Here is a 26,065-nt window from a genome sequence, read left to right as displayed (position 1 = left end):
TTGGGCAACTGAGTATCTGCCTGGTTCGATTTCCAAATGCCCATTGAAGTCCTTCTTATAATCCTCTTGTTGATCAATCAATGGCCTAGATTAGATTCTAATCAATGGCTCATATCATTTTGACTTTATCCTCATCTTTTTCTAGAAGTTTCACTCTCAGTTTAATTAATACCCTTTAATTATTTTAATCTCCTAAGTTTAGACTTAGGCATCCATTAAAAATAATTAATTATTTTAATAAAACTGTCTTCGGGCAGAATTTTCCAAAACGATTGCTGGGTATTCTAGAATACATGTGTCCAAGCCTCCCTACAAATTTTGAGGCTTAGACCACATCCGATGCTACCAGAAATCAACACTCCCTCTTAGCGAGGAATGTGCTCTAGTAATGCAACCTGCTAAAGCATCACTCTGACTCTATAACATCACCCTCTGCGCTGCTAATGTCTGACACTACTGCCCACCTACTACTACGCAAATGTTGCATGTGTGCTTCTGCTGGCCTTGCCACTGTAAGCTCTGCATCAGCACTACAACCCTCTCATTCACTACTGCTGCAACTGAGAATCCATCTATTTCTGCTATTGAAACGGGTTCTCTAACATACCCATCTGCTCCCTGAATTGGATGAACTTAGCTCTTCCTAGAGCTTTTGTGAGTACGTCTGCTACATGATTTCCTGTGGGGACATACTGCAGCTGTACTGCCCCACGCTGAACACAGTCTCTAATAAAGTGACATTTGATATCAATGTGTTTCGACCGATCATGAAATATTGGATTCTCAAAGAGTTTAATACAACTCTGATTATCGCAGAAAATACTGGTCGCTTCCATCCTCTTCCTGAACAAACTCACAAGTACTTTTCTAAGCCATATAGCTTCACACGTACTTGTGCTAGCCGCCATATATTCTACTTCTGCTAAGCTCAGAGCTACTGACTTCTACTGCCTGCTACACCAAGAGATCATTCCTGATCCAACGCTGAAGCAATACTTGAAGGTGCTTTTCCGATCTATTGAACTACCTGCCCAATCTGCATCTGTGAATCCATTCAATTTGATATCATCTCCTCGGGTGTATTTCAACCCATATCTGACCGTTCCACGCACATATCTAAGAATGTGTCTAGCTACTACCAAATGCACCCTTTTCGGTTCCAACATGAACTGACTAAGGGTGTTGACATCGAAGCAAATGTTTGGCCTAGTGTTGACCAAATACATGAGCGACCTAATGAATTGTCTGTACAAGGTGGGGTCCACTTCCTTGTCTTCTGATGCATCGATTTTCTTCTAGTTGGTGATCATAGGCATAGCCATGGGCCGACAATCCTGCATTTTGAATCTCTTCAGGATCTCTGTAGCATATCTTCCTTGCCCAAAGAAGATCTCCCCATTCTTTTGCCAAACTTCCAACCCTAGAAAATAATGCATCAACCCCATATCCTTCATGTCAAATTCAACTTCAAGATTCTTCTTGCAGTCCTTAATGAGCCTAGATGACCCTGTTAGAAACAAGTCATCCACATAATATCAGAATAAGTGGCTCATTCTCCACCATTAGATAATAGAGATTGGGATCAACATGACTCTTGACGAATCCCAACTACTGCAAGTAACTATTAATTCGACCATACCATGCTCTGGGTGCCTGCTTGAGCCCATACAGGGCTTTCTTTAACCTGCATAGATGAGTTCTCTTTTCACGAGTTTCGAAGCCTTCAGGTTGTTCTATATACACCTCACCCCGTTCAAGAATGTTGTCTCGACACACATCTGGTGAATCTCCCATCCCATTTGAGCTGCTAGGGATATAATGGATATGATAAAGGTATATCAGGCTATTAGGGCGAAGGTCTCTTCATAGTCTATTCCTTCTTTCTGTGCGTACCCCTTTTCCATGAACCTAGCCTTGTACTTCTCTACACTGCCATTTGCAACATACTTGATTTTATAGATCCACCTTGATCCTAGAACTGATCTATCGTCTAGTGTAGGTACTACTTCCCAGACATCATTCGTCATGATAGAACTATACTCTTCTACCATGGCATCCACCCAAACTTGGTGTTGAACGACTTCATGAAAGCTAGTTGGTTCTTCAACCTATGCTACCAAGGCCTAATACCTGTCAGGCTATCTATGCTACCTCTCCTCGGTTCTTGGAGCTCCGACAAACTCCTATGTATCCCTCAGCGTCTGCTGTACTTCTGTACTGGTTCTACCACTGGTGGTGGGAGGCTCAATCAAATCTCCCTCCTATTCCTGTTGTTCCATCTACTGAGAACTGCCTGGATTTCCTCCTTCTGAGGAAACACTGGTGTTGGTCACTGTGCTCGATCCTGGTGTCTGTCCTCCTGCTTGTCCTCCTTGCTGCCCCTGCTACTATTGGACTAATGGGACATCTCTTGACTGATCTTCTGCTGGCATTTCTCGAGATTTCCTAAAAGCTCTATCCTCCATGAACCTTGCATCCTGTCTTACTACAATCTTCCTGTTGCTAGGAATGTAGATTTTGTATGTCTTCGAGGTCTCGCTATATCCTATGAGGTACCCCTTTTCTGCAGTTTCATCTAGTTTACTACGCTTCTCGTCTGGAATATGACAATATGCCACACTTCTGAATATCTTGAGATGACTCACTTCCAGCTTATTCCCTGTGAAGACTCCTTCAGGCGTTTTCTTCCCCAAGGCTTTGTGAGGAGTTCTATTTTGGATATACACCGCTGTGTTGCATGCCTCTGCCCATAAGAACTTAGGCAAGTCCTGGTCATACAACATAGCCTTTTCTGCCCCAACAATAGTTCTATTCTTTCACTCTGCTACTCCATTCTGCTCTGGATTATATGGAGCTAATCATTCTATTGTGATGCCCTCCTTTGTGCAGAAATCTATGAAGTCTTTGTCCGTATACTCTCCACCATTATCTGAATGCACTACCTTTATTTTTTTCCTTGTTATGTTCTCTACGAGAGCCTTAAACTCTTTGAATCGATCAAAGACCTCATCATTGGTCTTTAAGAAATAGATCCAGGTTTTTCTAGAGTGATCACCAATAAAGGTGATGAAGTATTCACCACCACTAAGAGCTCTCGTGGGCAGTGTCCTTTGGTGTTCTGTCTGAGGAACTTACCCTGTAAATTCCTACATGGTATCAGAGCTATTTGAGGGCCGCATTTGTTGGTGATCCAAATCTGAAGCCGGTAGAACTGCATCCGACTGTCATTTCCTAGATCTACTGTTACTGACTGCTTTCGAGCCGAGAGGACTGCTCTATTGTGTTAGGAGCATCTATTCCAGTGAGGAACCCCTTTCGTTTGACGCGAAAAGGTTTCTGGTAGCCCTAGCTATGTCATTTTTAAGATCTGGAGGTATACAATGTTTATTTGTAGTTTTTAGTTATTTTCTTTTTGTTTATTTAGCTTTCTATTTTTTATTACCGGATCTATACCTTTCATTTTTGTGTATGCTTTTTGCCCCACGACTTTGTGTGATCTGGGCAAATCAGAAACAAAAAGGAAGGATTTTTCTCATGCGTATGCTCTTTTCCGCCACGCCTTAGTGTGATCTCGGAAAATCAGAAACATTGAGGAAAATTGTTAGTTTCCGGGTAAAGCTAACTTCAAACCATAAGGTTTGTTTTTTTTTGTATGTCCATTTTGGGTTTTGTTGTTTTTGTTTTGTAGGCAAAAAAGAGCTTTTTCAAGTAAGCACGCACCCCAATCAACCCTACAGTCAATGTAGGTCAAAGTGCCCAGATCACCTCAATTTTTGTGCCAATAAATGCAGCCTGCTGAGACAGAGATTCTTCGAAAATTTGAAGTCAAAAGATGTCCATAAATTCAAAGTCAATGCTAGTCAAACACTAGTCAAACTGCAAAAAAATTTCAGATTTTCGGCCCTGTAATTTTCGTCCTCCTTTTTGCCACACGTGTGAGAAATTTAGCTGCCCAATGATGTGTACGAACCAGTCAGATGAGGAGAGAGAAGAATGTGTGAGTTGATGAGGTGCCAAATGAGGTTTGAGGTCATCCTTACTTATATGAGTTGTTGAGGGTCAAAAGACATGTCTGTGGGGCTTCATGAGCCTACATGATGATATGGCCGACCTTGACAATTTGCACGTGTGTGGGCTTGACCTCAAAAACATATTTCTCCTTGTCCAAATTTAGTGATCTTTAGGTCAATTTTGGTCCTCTCGAAAAGAGGAATTCAACGCAATAATTATCGCCATCAAATGAGCTGTCGAAAGTGGAATTTGGCCCTAGTTGCCAATTTTAACACTCTCTCTCAACTAGGGAGAATTCCACTTGCCAATATCTATCCATAGATCATCGTGTCATCATGTACCATCTCTGCATCTCGTCTCAACTCTATTGAACATTGATATAGATAATGAAGAATAATTGATCGAGAGTGAGTCACAAGACCTTGCGACTCTCCACTAACAAAAGTTAGTCCACATAACTAGGGTTAGAACCCCAATCGGACTTGATCCTAGATCAATTTTTTGAACACCATGCATCCTAGACATAAGGAGTATGGTAGTACACGATGCGTCCATTTGTAGTGCTATGGTCCCTATTCACTTTTCCCAGCACATTGGCTAGATGAGAGGTACTTCCCATGAGTCTCGGACTACACGGGTAGGATGTATGTTGGTGCATCCACAGGAGAAGGTGAACCACTCATCCTACTCATATGCCATAGGAGAAGGGGAACTACTCATCCTACTCATATGCCATAGGAGAAGGTGAACCTCTCATCCTATGCATATATCATCAGCGATATGGGAAGTTGAGCCGCTCACCCTATGCTCTCATATATCATCAGCTATAGGAGAAGGTGAACCAGTCACCCTATGCTCTCATATATCATCATGGGGTATCACAGGGGAAGGCTAACCACTCACCTTGTACGTAACGTGCCTATAGGGGAAGGCTAACGACTCACCCTATGGTCGCTCATAGCTCCAAGAAGTACTCCAGGCCCCCAGGAGCTCCCAGAGCTCAATGTCCAACTCAAGAGGGACCCTCATGGGAGGGTCCTTCCACAACTCCAAGTCTCTCTCGAAAGGTTAAGAATTTGACCTTCCCCAAGGGCTTCGTGAGGATGTCAGCAACCTACTCATTAGTCCTGATGTGTTAGAGCCTTATTGCTCCTTGTTGTACCATATCTCGGATAAAGTGGTACTTAATATCAATGTGCTTGGAGTGGTCGTGGAACACAACATTCTCTGAAAGGCGAATCCCACTATGGTTATCGCAATAGATAACGGTGGTATCCAACAAGTGCTCAAATAGATCATGGAAGAGCTTCCTCAACCAAACAACTTCACAACAAAGCATACTAGTTGCAATCTATTCAGCCTTGGCGGTGCTTAGAGCAATCGATTTTTGCTTCCTAGAATAAATTGAAGCAGATCCTAATGAGAAGCAATATCTTGACATGCTCTTTCTATCCACCACACTGCCAACCCAGTCATCATCAGAGTATCCATGTAGCCTCAAATTCCCGACAGTGTATCTCAGCCCATCGTTGGTTGTGCTACAGAGATATCTCAAGAGATTCTTAGCAACAATCCAATGTATGTGATGAGACTCAACCAACAACACTTCCAGATAGCTTCTTGAAGTTGAGTTCCATCGAAGTAGACACAGACTTGCAATCGACCATCCCACATCTTTCTAGCAACTTCACAATGTATTTTCCTTGAGAAAGGAAAATCTCGCCTAACTTTTGCCAAACCTCCAAGCCTAGGAAGTAATGCATTAGACCTAAGTCCTTCATCTCGAACTCAAAAGTCAACTCCCTCTTGCATTGATAAATGAGAGTGTCTGCACCACTCAGAAAGAGATCATCAACATAAATGACCAAAATGAGAGGCATGTCCTTTTTAACCTTGCAAGTATGGGTTTGGATCAACATAGCTCCTCATAAATCCCAACTTCATAAGATAACTGTCAATTCTCTCATACCAAGCCCTAGGGACTTGCTTCAACCCATAGATGGCTTTCTTCAACCTGCATACATGTGTCCTTTGATCTTATACTTTAAAACCCTAAGGTTGTTACAAGTAGACTTCGTCCTTAAGCGAGCCATGCAAGAAAGTAGTCTTGACGTTCATTTGATGTAGGCTCCATCCTTGGTTGGCAACGAGAGCAATAATATATCAGATAGTGGTATATCGGGCAACTGGTGCAAATATCTCGTCATAGTCCACTGTTTCCTTTTGAGAAATGAACTTAGCCTTATATTTTTCATCACTCCATCAGCTCCATGTTCAATTTTGTAAAGCCATTTTGAGATGACCACAGACTTATTTTTGGGTCTAGGCACCATGTCCCAGAAATCATTCTTCATGATAGATTCATATTCCTCATTCATCACATCCTTCCATACTTCGTGTTTTACAAGTTCTTCGAACGTGCATGGTTCAGCTTGAACCATAGTACTCATAGCAACCAAGTACCCTTGATACTTGTTCGACTTCTTACTTTCACGGAATGCCCCTCTTGGAGCAATATGTATTTCAATTTTCAGCATCTTCGAGAGTTTTTTTTGAGCCGTAATGGACGCTTCCTTGAGGTGGAGGAATCACCGGGAGGTAGATCAATAGGATCCGTCGGGCCATCAACATCGAGCATCGGCTCATTTGTCAAAGGTTCATCTTGTTTTCCTGCAGCATCATCATTGCCCTTCCTTGGGATAGGGAGATCTTTGGCTTTCCCAAGGGTAGGTTCTTCATCAAAGGTGACATCCCGCTTACTTCCACATCTCTTTGACCAGACACATTAATTCTCTATGCCTTTGAATTTTCACTGTAGCCGACGAATATATCTTTCTTCCCAGAAGCTTTCAACTTATTTCCTTTCTCTTTAGGCACATGAAAATATACCAGACAACCAAAGATTCTAAAATGAGAAACATCAAGTTTCTTCCTTGTGAAGACTTCCTTGGGTGCCTTGAAATCCAAAGCTTGATGTGGGCTCCTATTTTGAACATTTACGGTATTGTTGGTAGCTTCTCCCCATAAGAACGTCGGTAGACCTTCATGACGGAGCATGCAATGGGTGGTTTCCACGATTTCTTCCCAGAAGCTTCCAACTTATTTCTTTTCTCTTTAGGCACATGAAAATATACCAGACAACCAAAGATTCTAAAATGAGAAACATCAAGTTTCTTCTTTGTGAAGACTTCCTCAGGTGTCTTAAAATCCAAAGCTTGATGCGGGCTCCTATTTTGAACATATACGGTATTGTTGGTAGCTTCTCCCCATAAGAATGTCGATAGACCTTCATGATGGAGCATGCAATGGGTGGTTTCCATGATTGTTCGATTCTTCCTTTCAACAACTCCATTCTGCTTAGGAGTGTATGGAACAATTGTCTCCCTCTTAATGCCAACCTTTCTACAAAAGTCATTGAATTCATTTGATTCATATTCGGTTCCATTATCGGTCCTCAATATCTTAATCTTTTTCCTTGTTTGATTTTCCACCAATGCCTTGAAAGAACAGAACCATTTGAACACTTCATCCTTCTTCTTCAAGAAATAGATCCATGTTTTGCGTGATAAGTCATATACAAAGATTGCATAATATGAGTATCCTCCCAATGATGTTATGGGCAATATACCAGACTAGTCAAAATGGACTAATTGAAGAATATTGGTTGTCTGGCTTTCACTAGAAGGGAATGGTCCCTTTTGTATGTTTTCCAACTGCACATCCCTGAAAAACTCTTTCATAGTTCATATTAAATTCGGGCATCCCTGTGACCATCTTCCATACCCCAAGTAAAGGGTTGTGATGTAACTGCGCAAATCTCTAATGCCATAATTCACATTGAAGAGAAGTATCACTCGCCAAAGCTCCCAAAAGTCTTCCACCAACTTGATAGAGAGTCGAGACCATCAACCCTAAATCCAAGAGTAAATGAATCTTTAGGGTTTCTATGCCAAATACGTACCTTTCCATTAATGAATGCTACCTTGAAGCCTTTATCTTCCATCGTAGAAACAAACACCAAGTTCTTCAAATCGGGCACATACAATACTTCTTGTTGATGTGTGATTTGACCTTGATTCAAGTGAAGAGTGACAGTACCTATCCCTTTCACAGGGTAGGTGGCATTATCACCAAGTATAATCTTTAAATTAGTTTTCTTTTCAACCAAATTTGAGAGGGCCTCCTTGTATCCAGTGAAGTGCCTTGAGGCTCCACTATCAATCAACCAATGATCCAAGTATCTAGAGGAGAGGCAATAGATAGAGCAGAAATAAGATAAAACCCATCTTGTTTTTCTACAACATTACTTTCATCATACCTAGCATTTCTTGTCCTTTTCGGAGGTTGAACATTTCCATTTCAAGTAGCGGGAGCATTCCTCTTTCCTTTGTTGTTGAACCTGTTGTTCCTTTGATTGCCATTGCCTTTGAAATTGTCGTTGTTGTCATCATCTCTTGGAGGATTGTTCTTTTTGTGAGGGCACTCTCTAGCATAGTGGTCGAACTTGTTACAATTGTAGCACCTTCCTTTTCTTCCTTCTTTGAATCCCTTCTTAGATCCTTAACCCTGTCTCCTTGGACCAATGTTATTCTTTCTTTTTGCATGAGCGGAGAAGGCAATAGGTTCATTTCCATTTGAGGACTTATCTCTCTCCATCATCCTTGTTTCTTTTTGAGTGCATCTAGCGAATAATTCATCAAAACTAGGTATCCTGTCGTTGTTTCGAATGGTGGTAGAAAATAGAAAATACATCTCATGGTCTGGAAAGACCTCCAAGTGCAATGGAGATGAGCTTTCTATCAAAGATAACTTCTCCAATAGATAGTAGGTCATCCTTGATTTGTGTTATTCTCATGAAGTAGGATTGGATAGACTCCCCTTCATCCATACTAATATCCTTCAACTTGTTTTGGAGAAAGAGGATTTGACTTGCATTGTTCACTTTGAACATCCCAATGAGCTTATCATATACTTCCTTATAAGTTCTTAAATCAGAAATATAGGCAATCAAATGCTTTTGAATCAATCAAAAATTTATTTTCTTTGACCTCACCTTTTCGATAATTCATTTTCACAATAGTAGGTGCATTTGAAGGAGGCTCCACCACTCTTTTCTGCACATAGTCCAATAGTTCATGCTCCTCCAAGGTTAGGTCCAAAGTCATCTTCCATGCATGATAGTCAGATTTATCATTGAGCTTGTCCTCAGACTTGAAGTAAGATGTAGAAGCCATTGAGACTTATCCAATAATCTTTGTCCAACAGATCTCTTAGTGATTGCTTTTCTCTTACTTGGGCTTTGTCTTCACCTGGGCTTTGATACCATGTTAATTTTAGATAACAATGGTATGTTCTATGCTTGCAACAATTAATTCAATGTCCTTTAGATAGCCCAATGACAATTTCCAATTTAATTTCCGATACCAATCACATTAACCATTAATCACATTGACAGTAACTATAGATAGAACATAAACAATAAATGCAGTAAACAAGCCAAGACTAGAGAACACCAGTGTTTGGCAAATGCTATGGAAAAAAACCCCAAGATGGGGAAAACCTTTTGATCAATTCTTCTTATTATTATATCAAATGTTCAACAGAGAGAGAGGACAATAATACAAAGTCAAAGTCAAAATTGACTTGCCAATTGATGACCCAATATCACTATCCCAAACAACTCTGTCAAATCTGCAATTCTGCCCCCAGTCAACAACAGTGAAATCAGCCCTAACCAGAAAGTCAATAGCAGTCAAATTTTGGTCAAACTTCTCCAAAAGAGCTTGGTCAAAGGAGAGAGGAACTCAGCGTCTCTTGCTGGTCAAAGTCAGCCCAAAACAATCAACAAATCTGCAGTCAAATTTGGTCAACTTGAAGTCAACCCTGCGGTCAGCGTGGGTCAAAGTTCCCAGACACCTTGGTTTTTGTGCCAATAAATGCAGCCTACTGAGACCGAGATTCTCCCAAAAAATCGAAGTCAAAAGCTGCCCAGAAATTCAAAGTCAACGCTGATCAAACCCTGGTCAAACTGCAAAAAACTTCAGATTTTCAGCCCTGTAATTTTCGTCCTCCTTTTTGCCACACGTGTGAGAAAATCAGCTGCCCAATGAGGTGTACGAACCAATCAGATGAGGAGAGAGAAGAATGTGTGAGTTGATGAAGTGCCAAATGAGGTTTGAGGTCATCCTTATATATACAAGCCATTGAGAGTCAAAAGACATGTCTATTGGGCTTCATGAGCCTACATGATGATGTGGCTGACCTTGACAATTTGCACGTGTGGTCTTGACCTCAAAAACATATTTCTCCATGTCCAAATTTAGTGATCTTTAGGTCAATTTTGGTCCTCTCAAAAAGAGGAATTCATTGCAATAATTATCTCCATCAAATGAGCTATCCAAAGTGGAATTTGGCCCTAGTTGCAAATTTTAACAATATTTTATTAAATACGATTTTGTCCCTTGACATTATATTTATGGGTCCATCTCTTTTATTTAGATGCTCTGGGCATGGGCTAGATTGGATCATGATAGACTGTCTCCTTGCCAAATGGGGGAAATATTTTTAATATGCAAAATGATTTTCCTAACTTTAATGAAAACGTCTGTCTTATAATTTACTACAAAAAAGGGAAAATAACATAGATATCATGCATTGACACACAACCACAAAGATGGGTATAGGGACAACTTGACAGCGATGAAAAAATGAACTTGTCCCTTCATGCTAATATGGTACATCAAGATTAACCCTTGACATGTATGGAGACTAACATAGTACTTCCAGATTTCCAAGGCATTGGCAATCTTTATCAGTGCACCTGTTAACTACTTTGTCTGAGTTTTGGATGTGATCTTGTTCATGTATGCAAAATGTCCCTCATATGTATTTTTTTGGTGGATGGTCTCATGATCCGATTGCAAAACCTTGTAGATGGAGAAACAAAGGAAAAGCATTCCCAGAGTAGTTGTTGAGTTGCCTTCCTTTATCAAGTCTTTGAGATATAATACCGCACAAAGCAAATCTTTGGTATCATAAGGAGCCAGTGTGAATCTTCAATCCATAATATAATATAACAGAAAAAGCGGGATCCATTTAAAACAACTTGAGATTAATTGCTAAGAAGTTCACGATTACAAACGTCCTTTCCTATAAATCTTTTTCACTTTTCTGTGTGATTATAATTTGCAATTTAGGTCTTCTTACCTTATGAACTTTCTTCTTTTTAGGTTTTGGTTGTACTGCTTCAGTGCTTACAACAATTAAAGTCTTTTAATGAAGAATAATTTTCATGTGTGATTGCAGGCAGAGATAGCTTTGAAACAATTGGAAATTCTCAGTCCTCCACTTCTGAAACAAATTCTCCCATTAGTGGAACAACTTCCTCCTTTATATTTTGATTTGGTAAATGGGAGGGAGGATTTTGTTCCACGACCAGAAGAAACCCGTCGACTGGTAAGTAGGATTAACCTCTATTGTTTATGTTGTCTTGCAATCTTCACACCAGTCAAAGATTAGTTATTTATAAATGACTTGTAGTACACTGTGTTAGTACTTTTTTTCCTTAATATCTTGTGGGAGCCTATGAATTCATCATATTCATGAAAGAACAGATCATAAATAGTTATTTTATGTTATATCACTTAAAATATTACAATGAGTGCATTGAACTTACAACCATGAACTTAATTTTCATTTTTCTGAAATAACATAGGTTGAATCTGATTCTTTTATAAAGTATTCTAAGTCATGTAAAAATTTATTACATGGATATGAAGCACTCTCTATTAGTCAAACCTTGAATACAATTTCAGATAGGAAGGGAGTTTATACAGTTTGCTACCATCAATCAAATATTTCAAATATCCTTTATCATTGTTCATTTCAGGTGACAGATTAGACACTCATGTTAGATTCCCTGCTACCATTGTGAAATTGGCAGAATCCAATTTTCAGCCTTTTCTGATAAGTCAATTCCCATAAATTTTTTCAATAAACTTGTCATGTCCAAAATCTGCACTTCAAAAGATAAGTCCAATCATCAAGTACAAACCCTAGGAAAACTTGAGGACATCACCTATTGTCACTTCAATGATCGTCCTCTTCGCTTTAGGTGGGATCTCCTTCAGTGTAATATGCTTTTATTTAATTTGCTAAAATACCCAAAAAATATTTAAAAATTTTGATAAATATTCCTTGACAATTCTTGAGATATTCACATAGGTAAATTTGCCAAAAAAATAACACCATGATACATTGGAAAAATTTGGCAAGAAAACATGGACAAGAAAATCAACCTTATTTCATTATCTGGAATATGATGCTACCTTCAAATCTGGGTTGGAAGCTGTTACATTGGTTAATATCTGAATGGATGACAACAGCTGAATATCTACTCCAAAATAACAATACAGCCTCCAAATTACAGCTGCAAGACTGTTGCTGGCCACCCAAAACTAAACTGGAAATTATGCCCGAATTGGAGATCCGGGTGATCTCCACTCCCAATCCGTAGATCTGCTCACCAACTGAAACTGATGAAGCCCAATGAGATCTCTGGATGAAATCTCCTCAACAGTGAGTTGGGTTTTCATCCATGTCATGTCCTCATTTTTATTTTCCTCTATAGGACAGCCAGGATGGGTTTCGATGGTATGTGATGGCCAGGCCGCAAGAGCAAGATTGCATCATCAGTGGTTCCAGAGGAGTTTTGAGGAGTTTTTATGGGATCTGATGGCATTCACTTGGCATATTCCATCATCCGCACAACTTGCCTTTCGTTCCGTTGCATTTTGACAAACTTAAAAAGATAGGGTTATTATTAGCCCTGACTTTATTTATTCTGCTCAAGGTGACATTCCAGGAGGATCATTTGATGGAACGCCTCAGTGTAATAGCTCGTTGGAACCAGAACAATAAGATCTACAGGATGGCATGCTGAGAAGTGGCTTCCAGTGGGTGGAGAGAGTATGGTGGGCGATTTACCGTTTTCCCATATATAAAATGACTTTAATTACTCATTTAATTAAAAAGAGGGAAATAATTAATTGGAGGAAAAGACCAAAAACTACTTAAGTGAAATAAAATAAAATTAAAAGTCATTTAAGATAAAGTCAAGGGAGGAGCTTCTAGAATAATAATAAAATAAGATGTTTCTAGAGGCTTTGGGATCTATCTTTGGAGCCTTTGAAAGGAGGAGGAGGAGATCATTTGGGACATCTTGGATTTGTGCATTGTCTTGTGTGAGAGGTTTGAGAACCTAGTTCTCTACTCTAGTAGCCCTAGGATAGAAACTCTCTGGTGATTCAGTGAGAGTGGGTGAGAACCCATTTCTCCCCTTGCTGGATTCATCCCGAATTCACAAGAGCAGTATCAGTTTAAACTTTAGCTTTATTTTGGAGGTTGGTGCAGTATTGTTGCAGATTTCTTGGGGTGAGGTTTTTTGTCTCACTGATTCATTTGTGTCTCTAGACACAAATAATTGATAGAGTTTTTCTCTCCACCCTCACCCCAAAGCTAGGGTGGATTTTGTTGTCAAGATCTTAGGTGAGTCTTAGTGTTTTAGATCGAGTCTTTATAAAAGTGACTTGGAAATAATTTTAACTAATTATCTAAATTATTTTATTACAAGTCACTTGGTCTGCTAGATTATATTTGTTGTGTCGCAAAAATGGGTAAATGTTGAGGGTCTATAATGAACGGGTTTTCCCCCTTCATGTATTAAAATGTAAAAAGATATTTTAGTGCATGGTCCCTCATATTTAGACACCATGAGTAAATTATTTGAGGGTTGGAAAAATTATTAATCCCCTCATGTGTCAATTAATTAATTTTTTTGACAAAAATAAACTAAAAAATTCTTAAGCCAGAAATTTAATTAATTAGAGTCAAATTTAAGTTAGTTAATTAAATTTTTTGGCAAAAATAAATTAAAATCCTAAGCCAAAAATATAATTAATTTTGTGTCCTAGGAAAAATTAATTCTCCAAATTAAAAAAATTCGTTGGTCCCAGAGAAATTAATTTTTGGAGGTCCCTGACCAAGGTAATATTGAAAATTTCAAGAGATTTTGGACCCTTGAACCTTGGTAGTTAAGTCAAAGTCAATTTTTTTAGGAAATCAACTCAAAATAATTAAATTTGAGTTGATTAAAATTCAATTAAATGAAGAATTCGAATCTCAAAAAATAAAATAATTTCGACAGAGGAGATTAAAAGATAATTAAATATTTTTTAACGGTCGAGATTACTTTGATGGGGATCAAACCCACTAGCCGTTGGAAAATTAATTTATAAATTAGAGGTCATTCATCATTTGAAATCATCCATTTTTTTGATTGTGTACTAGCTCTTGAAGCTCCTGTAAACTTTTATGGAGTAATACAACGCAAAGTCTTTGGGGTTTTACTTGATGGTAGTGTTCCTCTCTAGTATCTTATGGTATCATGTGTTTAATTTTTTCTTGATCTTATTTATAATATACTCATTAATAGCTCTTATAGATCAATTTATTGCACAGATATCTTGCTTAAATTGTTGGGTTTTAAGATAGCATTAAGATTTATATTCAATTGCAGGTATCTCCAATCTTTGAAGATTTAATCGTTATTTTATACCTCTATTAATGTGATAGCTTATATTTTAAGTGTGCAGAAGTCATCTTTATTCAAAGATTTTGGGCGTTTGGGGAAGTCCTCGGTTGGGTCATCCGGCTCCCGAAACTTACGATCTGGAGAGCCTTCCAGATTAAAACTCCGAGATTATTTACCAAAATATATTTTGCAGAGATTTTTTGGGTGTTGTCGCGCAGATTGACACGACAACGCTCAGACCGGGGGCTGTCACTCTGATCCCCGATCCCTCTGTTTAACCCTGTCTCCCGCAGCTAAGGGGGGTAGACCCTGTGAGATGATGGAGACCAACTGTCGACCAGTTGGTTGGGAGACACGAGGCACGATTCAGATAAACACTAAGATGATTTGATTAATCGAACAGACCAGTGCCTTAAGAGATTGTTATTACAATGATTACTTGTTAAATGATATAGAAACATAAACCGCGAACAACAATCATTTGTCATCAGCGAAATCACATGACCAAAACGATATCCGGCAACTGAAAGCTTTGAAGAGATAAATGCCTTAAACCACCATGAGCATCATGAATTATTAACCAGACATTGGATTTCGTGTTTCGACTTGAAAATTTCAGATCTCAGCATGAAAGATATATCGCGAAAGCAACTGAAACTGGCAAAATGATTTTCCACAAAATTTTAATATTTTTTCAAATTTTTTTTTTAAATCTTTTTCAATTATTTTTTTTTTTATTATTATTATTTTTTTTTTCTCAATATTATAAAAATAAAAAATCCTAAAAGGTTAAAATTCTAAAACTAAATTCTAATCATTAAAAATAAAACTAAAAAGAATATATTTTTTTCATTTTTTTTATTTTTTATTCAAAAATCAAAAAATAAAACAAAAAATTAAAATCTAATTAAAGCTAAACTAAACATTAATTAAAATACAAAACAAAATTTAAAATCTACATTTCTCTAAACTAGAACTATTGCTAAATTTAAATTCTTAAAAAAAACATAAATATTTTTTTGTTTTCATATAATAAAAATCTACAAAACGACAAATTAAAATCTAAAAAAAATTCTAAAATCAAACTAAATTTTAAAATCTAACTAATATCTAAAATAATGAAAATCTAAAAAAAACTAAATATTAAAGTTTAAAACTAAAATCTAAAAAAATTAAAATCTAAATACGTGACAAAAACCCTAAGTAATCAAAGCAACCAATGTCTAAATGAAATACGATTCACGGAGGCATAAACGAAACTACGCCTACGCTATCAGCACAAAACGATACGCCCCCAAAAAATGAGATATTACCTACGCGTTTCGAAAGTTTGACGGCGTAAATGGAAAATGCAGGCCGATACAGTTATGAACAGGTCGATTTGCTCCACGGTACTCAGCAGAAAACGAAAGGAAAATGATACTCACCTCTGCAACAGCTTATCCGAATTGACGGCGGGCAGAGAAAGGTAACGAGTGCTTGCAGGCTGCGGCAATGAAGCAAAGTCTTCGACGGATAGCTGAGAAATTTTCTGCGGTGAATGCCTGAAGAATGCCAAACGAATTCGAATGCAGTCGATATCAAATCTTCTAACTGCGGCAATGAACCAGAGCCTTCGACGGATAGCTGAGAATTTCTGCGGTGAATGAATTCGATATGGAAGTGGTCTGATCGTATTGCGTTGTAGGCATCTCCAAAACACGTCCCTTGTTTGATTTTATAGACGCATTCACTGGTGCTCGAACAGTTTTGGACGGCAGGCAGAGGCTACAGGATGGGCGTTTGCAGGTTTTGACGGCGTGAAGACGACCTGCGTGCTGGAGATTTTGGAACGGAAATGATTCATGCCATAAACCACGCGATATCCTTCAGAGAAATCCGAAAACAATGCTGATAAGGGTAAATGCGGATGGTGAAGCTGATGAGTGTTTGTTCCACGCATATGCACAGGTGCGCAGTTGTTTTGCAGTGCGAGGGTTTGTCGTCGAAAATGGAAAGCCGTTGATAGCTCAAGAATTTGACGTTGAGGATGGGTAGTCTGAAAATTTTCTGTCTTTCTTGCTCAGAAACCCCTAAAAAAAACCCTGTACCTGCAATTTCAAAGCAACAAAACCCTAATCTCATAGAGCAAAAAATTGAAACCCCAGATCAAAAAAAAAAATAAAAAATTTAAAACCCTAAACAGCTAATTAATGTACAGATTTTGGCCCCTACACGGCCAGATTTGACAATAAATTGCAGTAATGTTTTCAATATATTAGAAATTTTTGAACTTCACTGTGAACAGAAAGAAAATCTCTCAATGTAAAACAGAAAAGAAACTCTAAATGATTAACCCAGGGAACAATCAGCTGGGCTCTGCACAGAAAGTGCTTGCGGGAGTTCGTTGGTTCAGCCGAGAACTTCCCCGAACGCCCACAAAATTTCCTTCAAAAAATGTTTTCCTGCACATCTCAAGCAACCATCAGCAAAGAGAGAGAGAAAGTTGCTAGATCTCAGGAAATAATGGAGATACCTGCCATTATTTTAGAAACCCTAGCAGGTGAACAAGATACCTGTGCTCACACTACACTAAAAACAAGCTATGATTAATGGCTGAAAACTGAAATATACAGAAAATTAAAGATCTCACAGCAATTCAAGAGAGCAACAGCAACACGATTTGGACACCAAAGTCTTTTTATTAACCAGAAAATCAGATTACAAGAGAGCTTTTTTCAGTACAGACTCACAGATCAGATGCCTTGAAATGACCCCCTAAGACCCTATATAAAGGAAATGATCCTAACGGCTAGTTCGAGTGATCCATGTAGAAATGATCTCGACCGTTGATGAGGATCAAGACATCTCTTGATCTCATCCGTCGATTTATTAACTTAAAATATTATTATTTTATTAGTTAGGGTTTTTTGCTTCATTTTTTAATTTTTTATTATTTTTCATTATTTTATTATTTTTATTCATTTTTTTATTTTTTAAATCATTTTAAAATGGATCACTGAACTAAGCCTTCGGAAACATCACCTAGGACCTAGGACTTAGGACTCATGAGGGGATTTAAAACATTTCTCGACCCTCAGGACACATTACATCATGACTTTTACAAAATTACATCTTAAGGGACAAACCCATTTAATACAGACCCTCACAAAACACCCAGTTCTGCGACACAACTATAATCTAGCAGATTTGACACACTAGGATTTTCCTAAAGTTCTAATGACAAAATCCATCCCGGCTTTGGGGTCAGGTTTGAAGGAAAACTCTGCCGATCCATGGATCGGTGAGACGAAAAACCTTCCGGGACATAGATTATCATAGAAAGTTAGGTCCACCTAGGCAGCTTTACAGACCCTGATCTGCTTAGATTATTTACAATTCATATATGCAGATTGGGTTTACAACTGAAATGATCAAGCTGCTGATGATGGCAGGATCGCACGGACATGCTGATCAGGTGCTGCTTCTTTCTGTCAAGAAAAACGGGGTGCACTGCATGGGTAGTTGACCAGTAGGGGTCAACTTGGGCTAGTACCTAAAATTTAAAAAAATATTTATTCAAAAAATTGTGCTAAATAGCTACATCTGGCTAGAAAGAACTTTAGATCTACAAATCTGGGAGCGAAGTTGGACTCATGCTTCTCAGATCTGATAGATCTGTAAATTATTTGTATAGACTTGTAAATTATCTGTATAGATCTGTTATTTACTTGTGTAGATCTTGAATTTTGTAACATAGTTCTGAATTTTAGCACTTGGGTTTTTGGGATTTTCTCTATTTTTGTGCATATTGGGTATTGGGTTTTTCTATTTTCACTTGTGCAGGAATAGATATGAGAAATCAACCAAGGAAATCTTCAGATCTGAGCTAAATTTAGACCCTGGAGGGCAAGATCTAGGCTCAAAGATTGTTTGTGGGAATAGATCTGAGAAATCAGCTAAGGAGATCTTCATATCTAAGCTCTATCTAGACCCTGGAGAGAAAGATCTAACATCAAACTTTTGGACATAAGGCCAAATTGACCTGCGTTTGGGTAGAAGGGGGCCCAATAAGGGTTGTCGTGAGGGAAAGAAGCCTTGTAGGGCCTACGACGCCAAGAGAAAAAGAAGCAACAAAGGTGAGAGGGTTGGGGAGGAGGGCTAGAGTGCTGGCAAGGTAGGAGGATAGGCCTCTAGGCCTGTGATCGGTAAGGAACAACCCTATAGGGCTTGCGATAGGTTGCCAAGGGGACAACGAAGGGGAAAGAAGTGTGACGGAAGAGGAAGAGGAGGGCAGAGAAGAAGAGGGCTCACAGAAGGCAAGGGAGGAAGGTCGAGGAATGAAAGAGGTTGTTAAGGCCTGCGGCCAGGCCTAGAAGGCCCAAAAAAGGTGACGACAAGGGAAATGAGGGGGACGACAAGGGCTTTTGGCGTAGAATAGGCCAACGACTCACCAGTAGGGCTAACGGCTAGACCAGAGGGCCACACTGGGCCTAAGAAGGCTCTTTAAAAGAAATACAAACCCTTGCCAAAATGTGAATTCGCTTTAGTTTTTCAAATTTGCTCAATTTCACTGCAAAATATTTGATGCTCGCCTTGCAAATAGAATAGAGACTAGATCTTACCCTCAAGCGCCTAAATCTAGCTCGAAACCATGGCAAATCCTTTGGAGTACCTTGAATCTCGCCTGCAAAAATGAAAATAAAATACTCAAAACCCCAAATATACAAAAATTTAAAATAAAACCCAAACCCCAACTAACTGCAAAACAAGGGTTAGAAAAAATATTTACAATTATTTACAAATGTACAATGCTTGAAAATAAAAGTATTTTTTGAGAAATAATTTTTTAAATGATGAATAATGACAAGATCAAATGTGTTTCGAAGTGAGAAAACCATACCAAGAGCTCAAATAAGGTTGGCTCTCCTCTAAAGTCTGTGAACTTGGAGCCCAAGGGTTGGTGTACCTGCAAACTCTATACATTTCTTCAAGCAAACTTGTTAAGACATGGTGAATCAAATCACCTAAGACAGACCCAAAGTTTACCAATAGAATGTTCTTATCGCCATCTAATGAATAAACAAGCTTATAAAATTTTAAGCACAATATAAGAAAGCACTTGACCAACACATACCATAGATCATCGGACAAAGAACACCATGAACTGAACCCCAAAGTCTTTTATTATGATATTTCAAACGTTCCCAGCAGATCAGTGGATCAACACCAGCATTACAAAATTACATAGACCAGAGTCGGAGTTTTCATCATGACTTGAGAAGCAAAATGGCTTCTAATTTCTAAACAAATCCTCCAAGTGGAAAATAACTACGAGTTGGCTTGATCCTCGTCAAAATAATCTCGACCGTTGATAAATACTTGATCATCTTTTAATCTCTACTGTCGAAAATATTTATTTTTGAGGAATTTTCGAATTTCTCTTAAAACCAATTTTTTATTAATCTAAAAATAAATATTTTCGATTAATTTCCTCAAAAAATTGACTTTGACTTAACCACCAACATCCAAAGGCTCAATTATTCTTAAAATATCCATTTTTGCCTTAGTGGGGGATGTTCAAAAATTAAATTCTTTTTGACCCACAAATTTATTGGTCATTTGCCACTTAGAGAAATTAATTTCTCTAGAATTTATTCTTTGACTCTAAATTAATTAATTTTCTGACTTAGGATTTCATTTTTATTTTTTCCAGAAAATTTAATTAATTGACACAAGGGATTAATTATTTTTCCACCCTCAAATACCTTATCCATGTTGTTTGATTGTGAGGGACCATGCACTAAAATATTTTTACATCAGATAATTACAAACTCATCCCTCAAAGGGGAAATACCCATTCGTTACAGACCCTCAAAATAATTACCCAATTTTGCGACACAATATGATTTAGTAGACCAAGTGATCTATAATAAAATAATTTAGCGAAATAGCTTAAATTTATTTTTTTTGTAAAGCTTGGCAGGACCATCCATTTTCTATTATATATATACGGCAAATTTACACCACACAGTTTTACCAAGTGGCCTCAACTCACCCCAAGGGGAAATCGAGTCTGTTGGCCACGGGTCAATACGCCATCCAAAAACAAAATTGCTTCATTCTTTCTAGCAACGCTAGGTAAGTCTCAGTCTCATGTCCAAATATTATATAACTATAACAACTGACATAAACAACAGAAAATTTAAAAGCTACCCGCATAAACAAAAACTAAGCATAATGAAGCTAATCTTTCTTGACATTCTGCTCCTCAGAGTTTGAGGCTACAGGGGCAAGATCTTCAACAATTGCCTTTGGCATTCCATATAGCTCCACGATGCAAGGGATGTGACAGTCAATGCAATCCATCCTGATGTCCTGTTTGTGCAGTCAAAAGAGGATTTTCTCCATGTCTTTTTTATAACTGGGCAAGCCCTGCAATGTGACTGTCATCCCCACAAAAATTTGTTCCATCGCTTTGCCAAGCAGACTTTTCATCAAGAAGTACAAGTACAGGGTGTGTTTGAATTGTGTAATTCTTCCTCCTATATTCCCTGGGTCAGGAACCGTCATCCTCCAGTCTTCTATCTCCTTGTCTGGTTCCCTTTCTTGTTTTATCTCAGCTTCCCAGTACCTTCATATGTTTCATCCCTGTAAGTCGCAGCTGCCTCTGCTATGAGGTGCTCAGCAGGCTTGCGGCCTTCCATCGTGCTCGGTCTCTTGGTTGCTCAGGGGGCTAGGCCCCTACTGCCATGCCCATGCCCTCTTTTTGCTGGAGCCATGCCCTGTTCCTTGATGCCCTGTAGACAGTCAAACATCGTTAGATTCATCATCCCATTCGTATCATCCCAACGTGATTGCTCATGCCTTGCTTCTCTGCCCTGCTATTCATTTGGGGTAGCATCGGATGTGCTCTGGCCACGAAAATTGGTGGAGAGGCTAAGGCACATGAGATCTCCAATACCCAGAAAGGTTTGGGCAGATTCTAAATAGTTTGGGAGATATTAAAATAATTAATATTTTTAATGGAGTCCCTTTGTCTAAACTTAGGGAAAATAAAATATTAATGTGAATTAATATAAAACAGTGTTAGAATGGTCCAAAAGTCATGGATCAAGCCAGATCTAATCTTAGCCGTTGATTAGGGACTTAATCTCGGCTGTTGAATTGTCAACGAGAAAAGTATAAGAGAGGAGTTGAGGGTCACTTGGAGAACACACCAAGAGATCAAGATTTCGACTTTCTAGGGTTTGGTTTGCTGAGAAAGTTGAGAGAGTGATCAAAATTGCAGCTGAGAGGCAATGAATACAGAAGCAGAGAGGCAGAGATAGCACTAGGAGGATCAGCGCAGTAGCCAGAGAGAGGGACATAGAAGCAGCCAAGGGTTCACTCAAAGCCAGCCAGGGTTCATGCATAGGCAGCTAGGAGCTGCGCAGTGCTTTAGAGGGCCAACATGGGTGATAGAAAGGGCTAGAAGGTTGACACAGGCCAAGCTAGAGTGACGCTAGGCTAATGTTGGGCCAGAGAGAGGCTAACACAGTCTCTAGAGGCTGATGTTAGGGTTTCATGGGGCATATTGGAGTTGTTGGAGTGTTTATCCAGGGTTTCAGGTGCAGTATCTGCTTCCGAGTAGAGAGGTACTATTGCGGAGATTTTTCTCTGTTGGGTGAGCTGGATTTGGCACTCAGATTGTATTCTAAAACTACTTAATAAATCAAATCCTCAGATAGCTGCACCGACTTTCCCGCATTGGGTTTTTCTGGGGACATTAGTCCAAAAACAACGGTGTTACTTGTGTGCTTGTTTATGTTTCCTTCAGTTGATGATCTGTAATGTGTTGAGCATGTACTTGTATTTATTTTCAATATTTACATGGTAAAGTGCATGAAGGGTTTCTAATGTGTCAGACTTAGAAATTCCAACATGGTATCAGAGCGTGGTTGTAGATCACAAGAGAACTGAGGACATCAGTGGAACAAAGCAGCAGCAGCAAAAAAACAGTTGTCCCGAGTAACAGAAGTTGTTCCTAGCAGAGTAGCGGCAAGGAAGGGGTGACACAATGCTTGTGTCATCAAGATTGAGCCGGGAAGAGGCAGCGCAAAGGCTGAGGGAGGTAAGGGCAGGCTCATGCAGCGCCACGCAGAGGCCAAGAGGGCTGACGCAGTTGGCTGAGGAGGCTAATTTGCCGGTGTTGGGATTGCGTAGAGCTTTGGAGCTCTAACCTTCAGGTTGTTGGGGTTTAGGAGGCTATGGGTAAGTTGCAGAGTGGAGTTGGTGGGGTACTGTAGTCAGAACAATACCTAACAGGGCAAGACCAAGGTAGAGGGAGTTGCTGCCGAGGTGGATTTCTAGCCAAGGAATCCATATCAGTGTTGCAGTTGCACAGACGATTGGAGAGGGGCATCTCGACATTGGCAGAAGGGTTTCCAGGAGGGAAATTGAGGCTTAGAGGAGTCATACCAAGAACTTCCAGGAGGGAAGTAGAGGAGCAGCGAAATGGCACTGTTGTCGCACAGATTGTCACGACAATGCTCAGGCCGGGGGCTATCACCCTGATCCCCGATCTCTCCGTTTAAGCCGTCTCCCGAGGCTAAGGGGGGTAGACCCTATGGGATGAATGAAAACCAACTATGGACCAATTGGGTTGGGAGACACAACAAGGCAATTTAGCACTTGATTGATTTAGAAATTAATGTATCAGTGCCTTATGGAGTTAATGATTAAATGATTATTTATTAAATGTTGCAGAAGTATAAACCATGTAAAACAATCATTTATCATCAAATAACCCAAGCGATGTAAGATATTCAACAAATGCACAACGCCTTAATAATGATCCAGCAATTAAATTTCTAAAGATTGAATGCTTTAAACAACCATACAATTTAAATGCTAACCAATTACCACTTTCATATAGCTAACTTGTAAATAAACATTTAAGTGCATTTAGCTATAGAAAAATGGAACCTAAATACCACAAAAAGACACCAAAATGATTTTTCAATTTTTAGCTAAGCTTTTCAAAAAAATTTAATTTTTATACATTTTTATATAATTCTAAGCAAAAAGTCAAAATAGAACAAAATTAAAATCCTAAAATCAAATAAATCTAACAAATTAAAACAAAATATGAACCCATTAAAATGTAAAACATTTTATGATTTTTATTTTTTATGATTTAAATTTTTTTAATTTAAAGTGAAACAAAACTTAAAACCTAAATAAAATCTAATCTAAAACTAACACCTAATCTATATACATAAAATGAAAAAATATAAAATCCTATTGGGCGGTTTCTACTTTTAAAAGGGATAGTATGTCCAAGGTACATCCTTTAAAGGGTGGTGGCATGTGATAAAGAGATGAATGGCGTAGGGAATGAAAGGGGCAACCCTGGGCCACATGTTGGGGTACAAGGATAGCTAATAAAAGGAATAAGAGAATGATGTGTAAGATATAAGGGTTGGGACAATCGTGGGTTCCTAAATGATAAAGGAGGTTCATTTAGGGCTTATAGGAATCGGGGTGATGGCCATGATGATGGGGTAAAGCTCATGTATTGGCTTTGTCCCATGTGCTAAATGTGTTTGTCCAGACCATCTTTTACATTTTGTGGTGCATCTTCCTGTTGAATGTGGCCAATTATGCAGCATCAACCTTTGGGGCATGAATCTAGGCTCGGCCCAAGGTGTGGGTAAGGGGAAGGGTAAGGCTAACCCTACGTGGACCCAATGGAGGAATGTGGACTCAGGTGGGAGAGGTGATGAATGGGGTTATAATGAGTGGAAGGGGAGTGATATATGTGGATGAGGGAGTGGTTTTGAAATTTCTAAATCTAACCCATTAGAAATTTTCCTGCACTAGCTGGTATATTTCTCCTACTTGTTTAATTACTAAACAAGTCATTTAACTATATAAATACTGAAATAAACACAATGCAATCTCAACCATCTATAGATCATCGATTGAAAGAAATAGACAAACACACAAGGGACACCGTTATTTTTGGACAATCGTCCCCAGAAAAACCCAACTTGGGAAAACCGGTGCAACAGTTCTGAGGGTTTTATTATTAAGCAAATTTTATGAGTACAACTAGGTGCCAAACTGATTCACCCTACAGAGAAATCAACCTGGCAGTAATAACTCTCTTCGGAAATAGATATTCAGAAAGTCTGCTCCACAAAACTCTCTCCAGCACCTCTTTGAGGCTCTACGCCAGCCCTCCTGACCTCTGCATTAGCATGAAACCCTCTGCATCAGCCCTCTGAGGCTCTATGTAGCCTCTCTAACCATCTACATCACATCTGTAGCCTTTCCGTGGATGACGCAGACCCTCTGGCCCTCTACGCAGTCACTATTGACCCCTACATGGCTCCTTCTGGCTCTGCATCTACTTCTGCGTCTACTTCTGCGCTGGTCTTCCGGCACTATCTCTACCTAGTACTCTGATCTGAAATGGGGCACTAAAGGCTTCTTGTCAACCTACAAGAACCTCTCCCACTCCAAAGCTTTAACAATTTCCAAGATCTTGCTTATGGTTGATAATTTGCGGAATTAAAAGAACTTGAAATAGGTGTAGGCCTTTAGTTTGCCTTTAACTGACCAAATGCCTTAAGTTTATTTGCTTAAATTGATATGCAACATATAACAGTGAAATAATGCAGCAAATAAACATCATACACATAACAACAATATAATTAGGAGTTCACTCAAAGCTCTTGGGTTACGTCTCCGTGAGCTCTAGTCAACTCAACTAGGCTCTTTGGGATTATGGCTTAAATTCCTTTACAAGTTCCCCACTCAGCTCCATAGGTTTACAACTGAACCAACGAGCTTAGAATGCCATCTTTATCCCTGGTTGTTTGGCTCTCGACTCTCGGCTCTAGCTCTCAGCTCTCGGCTCTTGGCTCTTGGCTCTTGCCTCTGGCTCTCGGCTCTTGCCTCTTGACTCTTGGTTCTCGGCTCTTGCTCTCGGCTCCAGCTCTCGGCTTTTGGCTCTTGGCTCTTGCCTATGGTTCTCGACTCTTGGCTCTTGGCTCTCAGCTCTCTAGCTCTGCGTGCTTCATAACGCATTCCTGCTACAAAAACGCCCACTTATAGGGTGGCACAGGTGCGATGGACTGTTCCCAATGGAAATGACACAGTCTGTCGTTCTTCTGCCTACATTCCGAAAATAGCAACGTAACGTAAACACACAGGAAAACTCACGAAAAACACATCATGAGCCTTTAGGCAGAACTCAAATAAAGTTCAATCTCCCCTATAATCCTCTCGGGTCCGTCCTCTGATTGCATATCGCATGGTGCATTAGCCCCTTTGCACCATTGTGATCCGATTTCCTGATCTCCGATCACTCCGATCGATGCCTCATCAGCTATCGGCATTATCGCTATATCGCTTATCGACGGTCGTTGCTTCCATGATCCGCAGCCCTTAAGCTTCCCCGATCAATGATCTCCAATCAGATCCGGACCGTTGTTT

The 26,065-nt window shown here is 39.2% G+C and overlaps 1 protein-coding gene across 1 annotated transcript in view; it reads left to right on the top strand.

Annotated features, from left to right (window-relative positions):
- LOC149201213 (Gut esterase (DUF1350)) overlaps nucleotides 1-26,065 on the top strand; it is a 419,478-nt gene that overhangs the window by 268,986 nt on the left and 124,427 nt on the right. The window contains exon 8 of the mRNA XM_089402886.1: nucleotides 11,317-11,466. Coding sequence (XP_089259012.1) covers nucleotides 11,317-11,466 — 150 coding nt within the window. The remainder of the gene's footprint in view (nucleotides 1-11,316; nucleotides 11,467-26,065) is intronic.

The sequence above is a fragment of the Pinus tabuliformis genome, chromosome 2_1 (genome assembly GCF_031772625.1).
Source record: "Pinus tabuliformis cultivar Carrire ecotype Pingquan chromosome 2_1, CPIR1, whole genome shotgun sequence".
In the NCBI taxonomy this organism is placed as follows: Eukaryota; Viridiplantae; Streptophyta; class Pinopsida; order Pinales; family Pinaceae; genus Pinus; species Pinus tabuliformis.
This window is presented reverse-complemented; position numbering and strand designations above follow the sequence as displayed.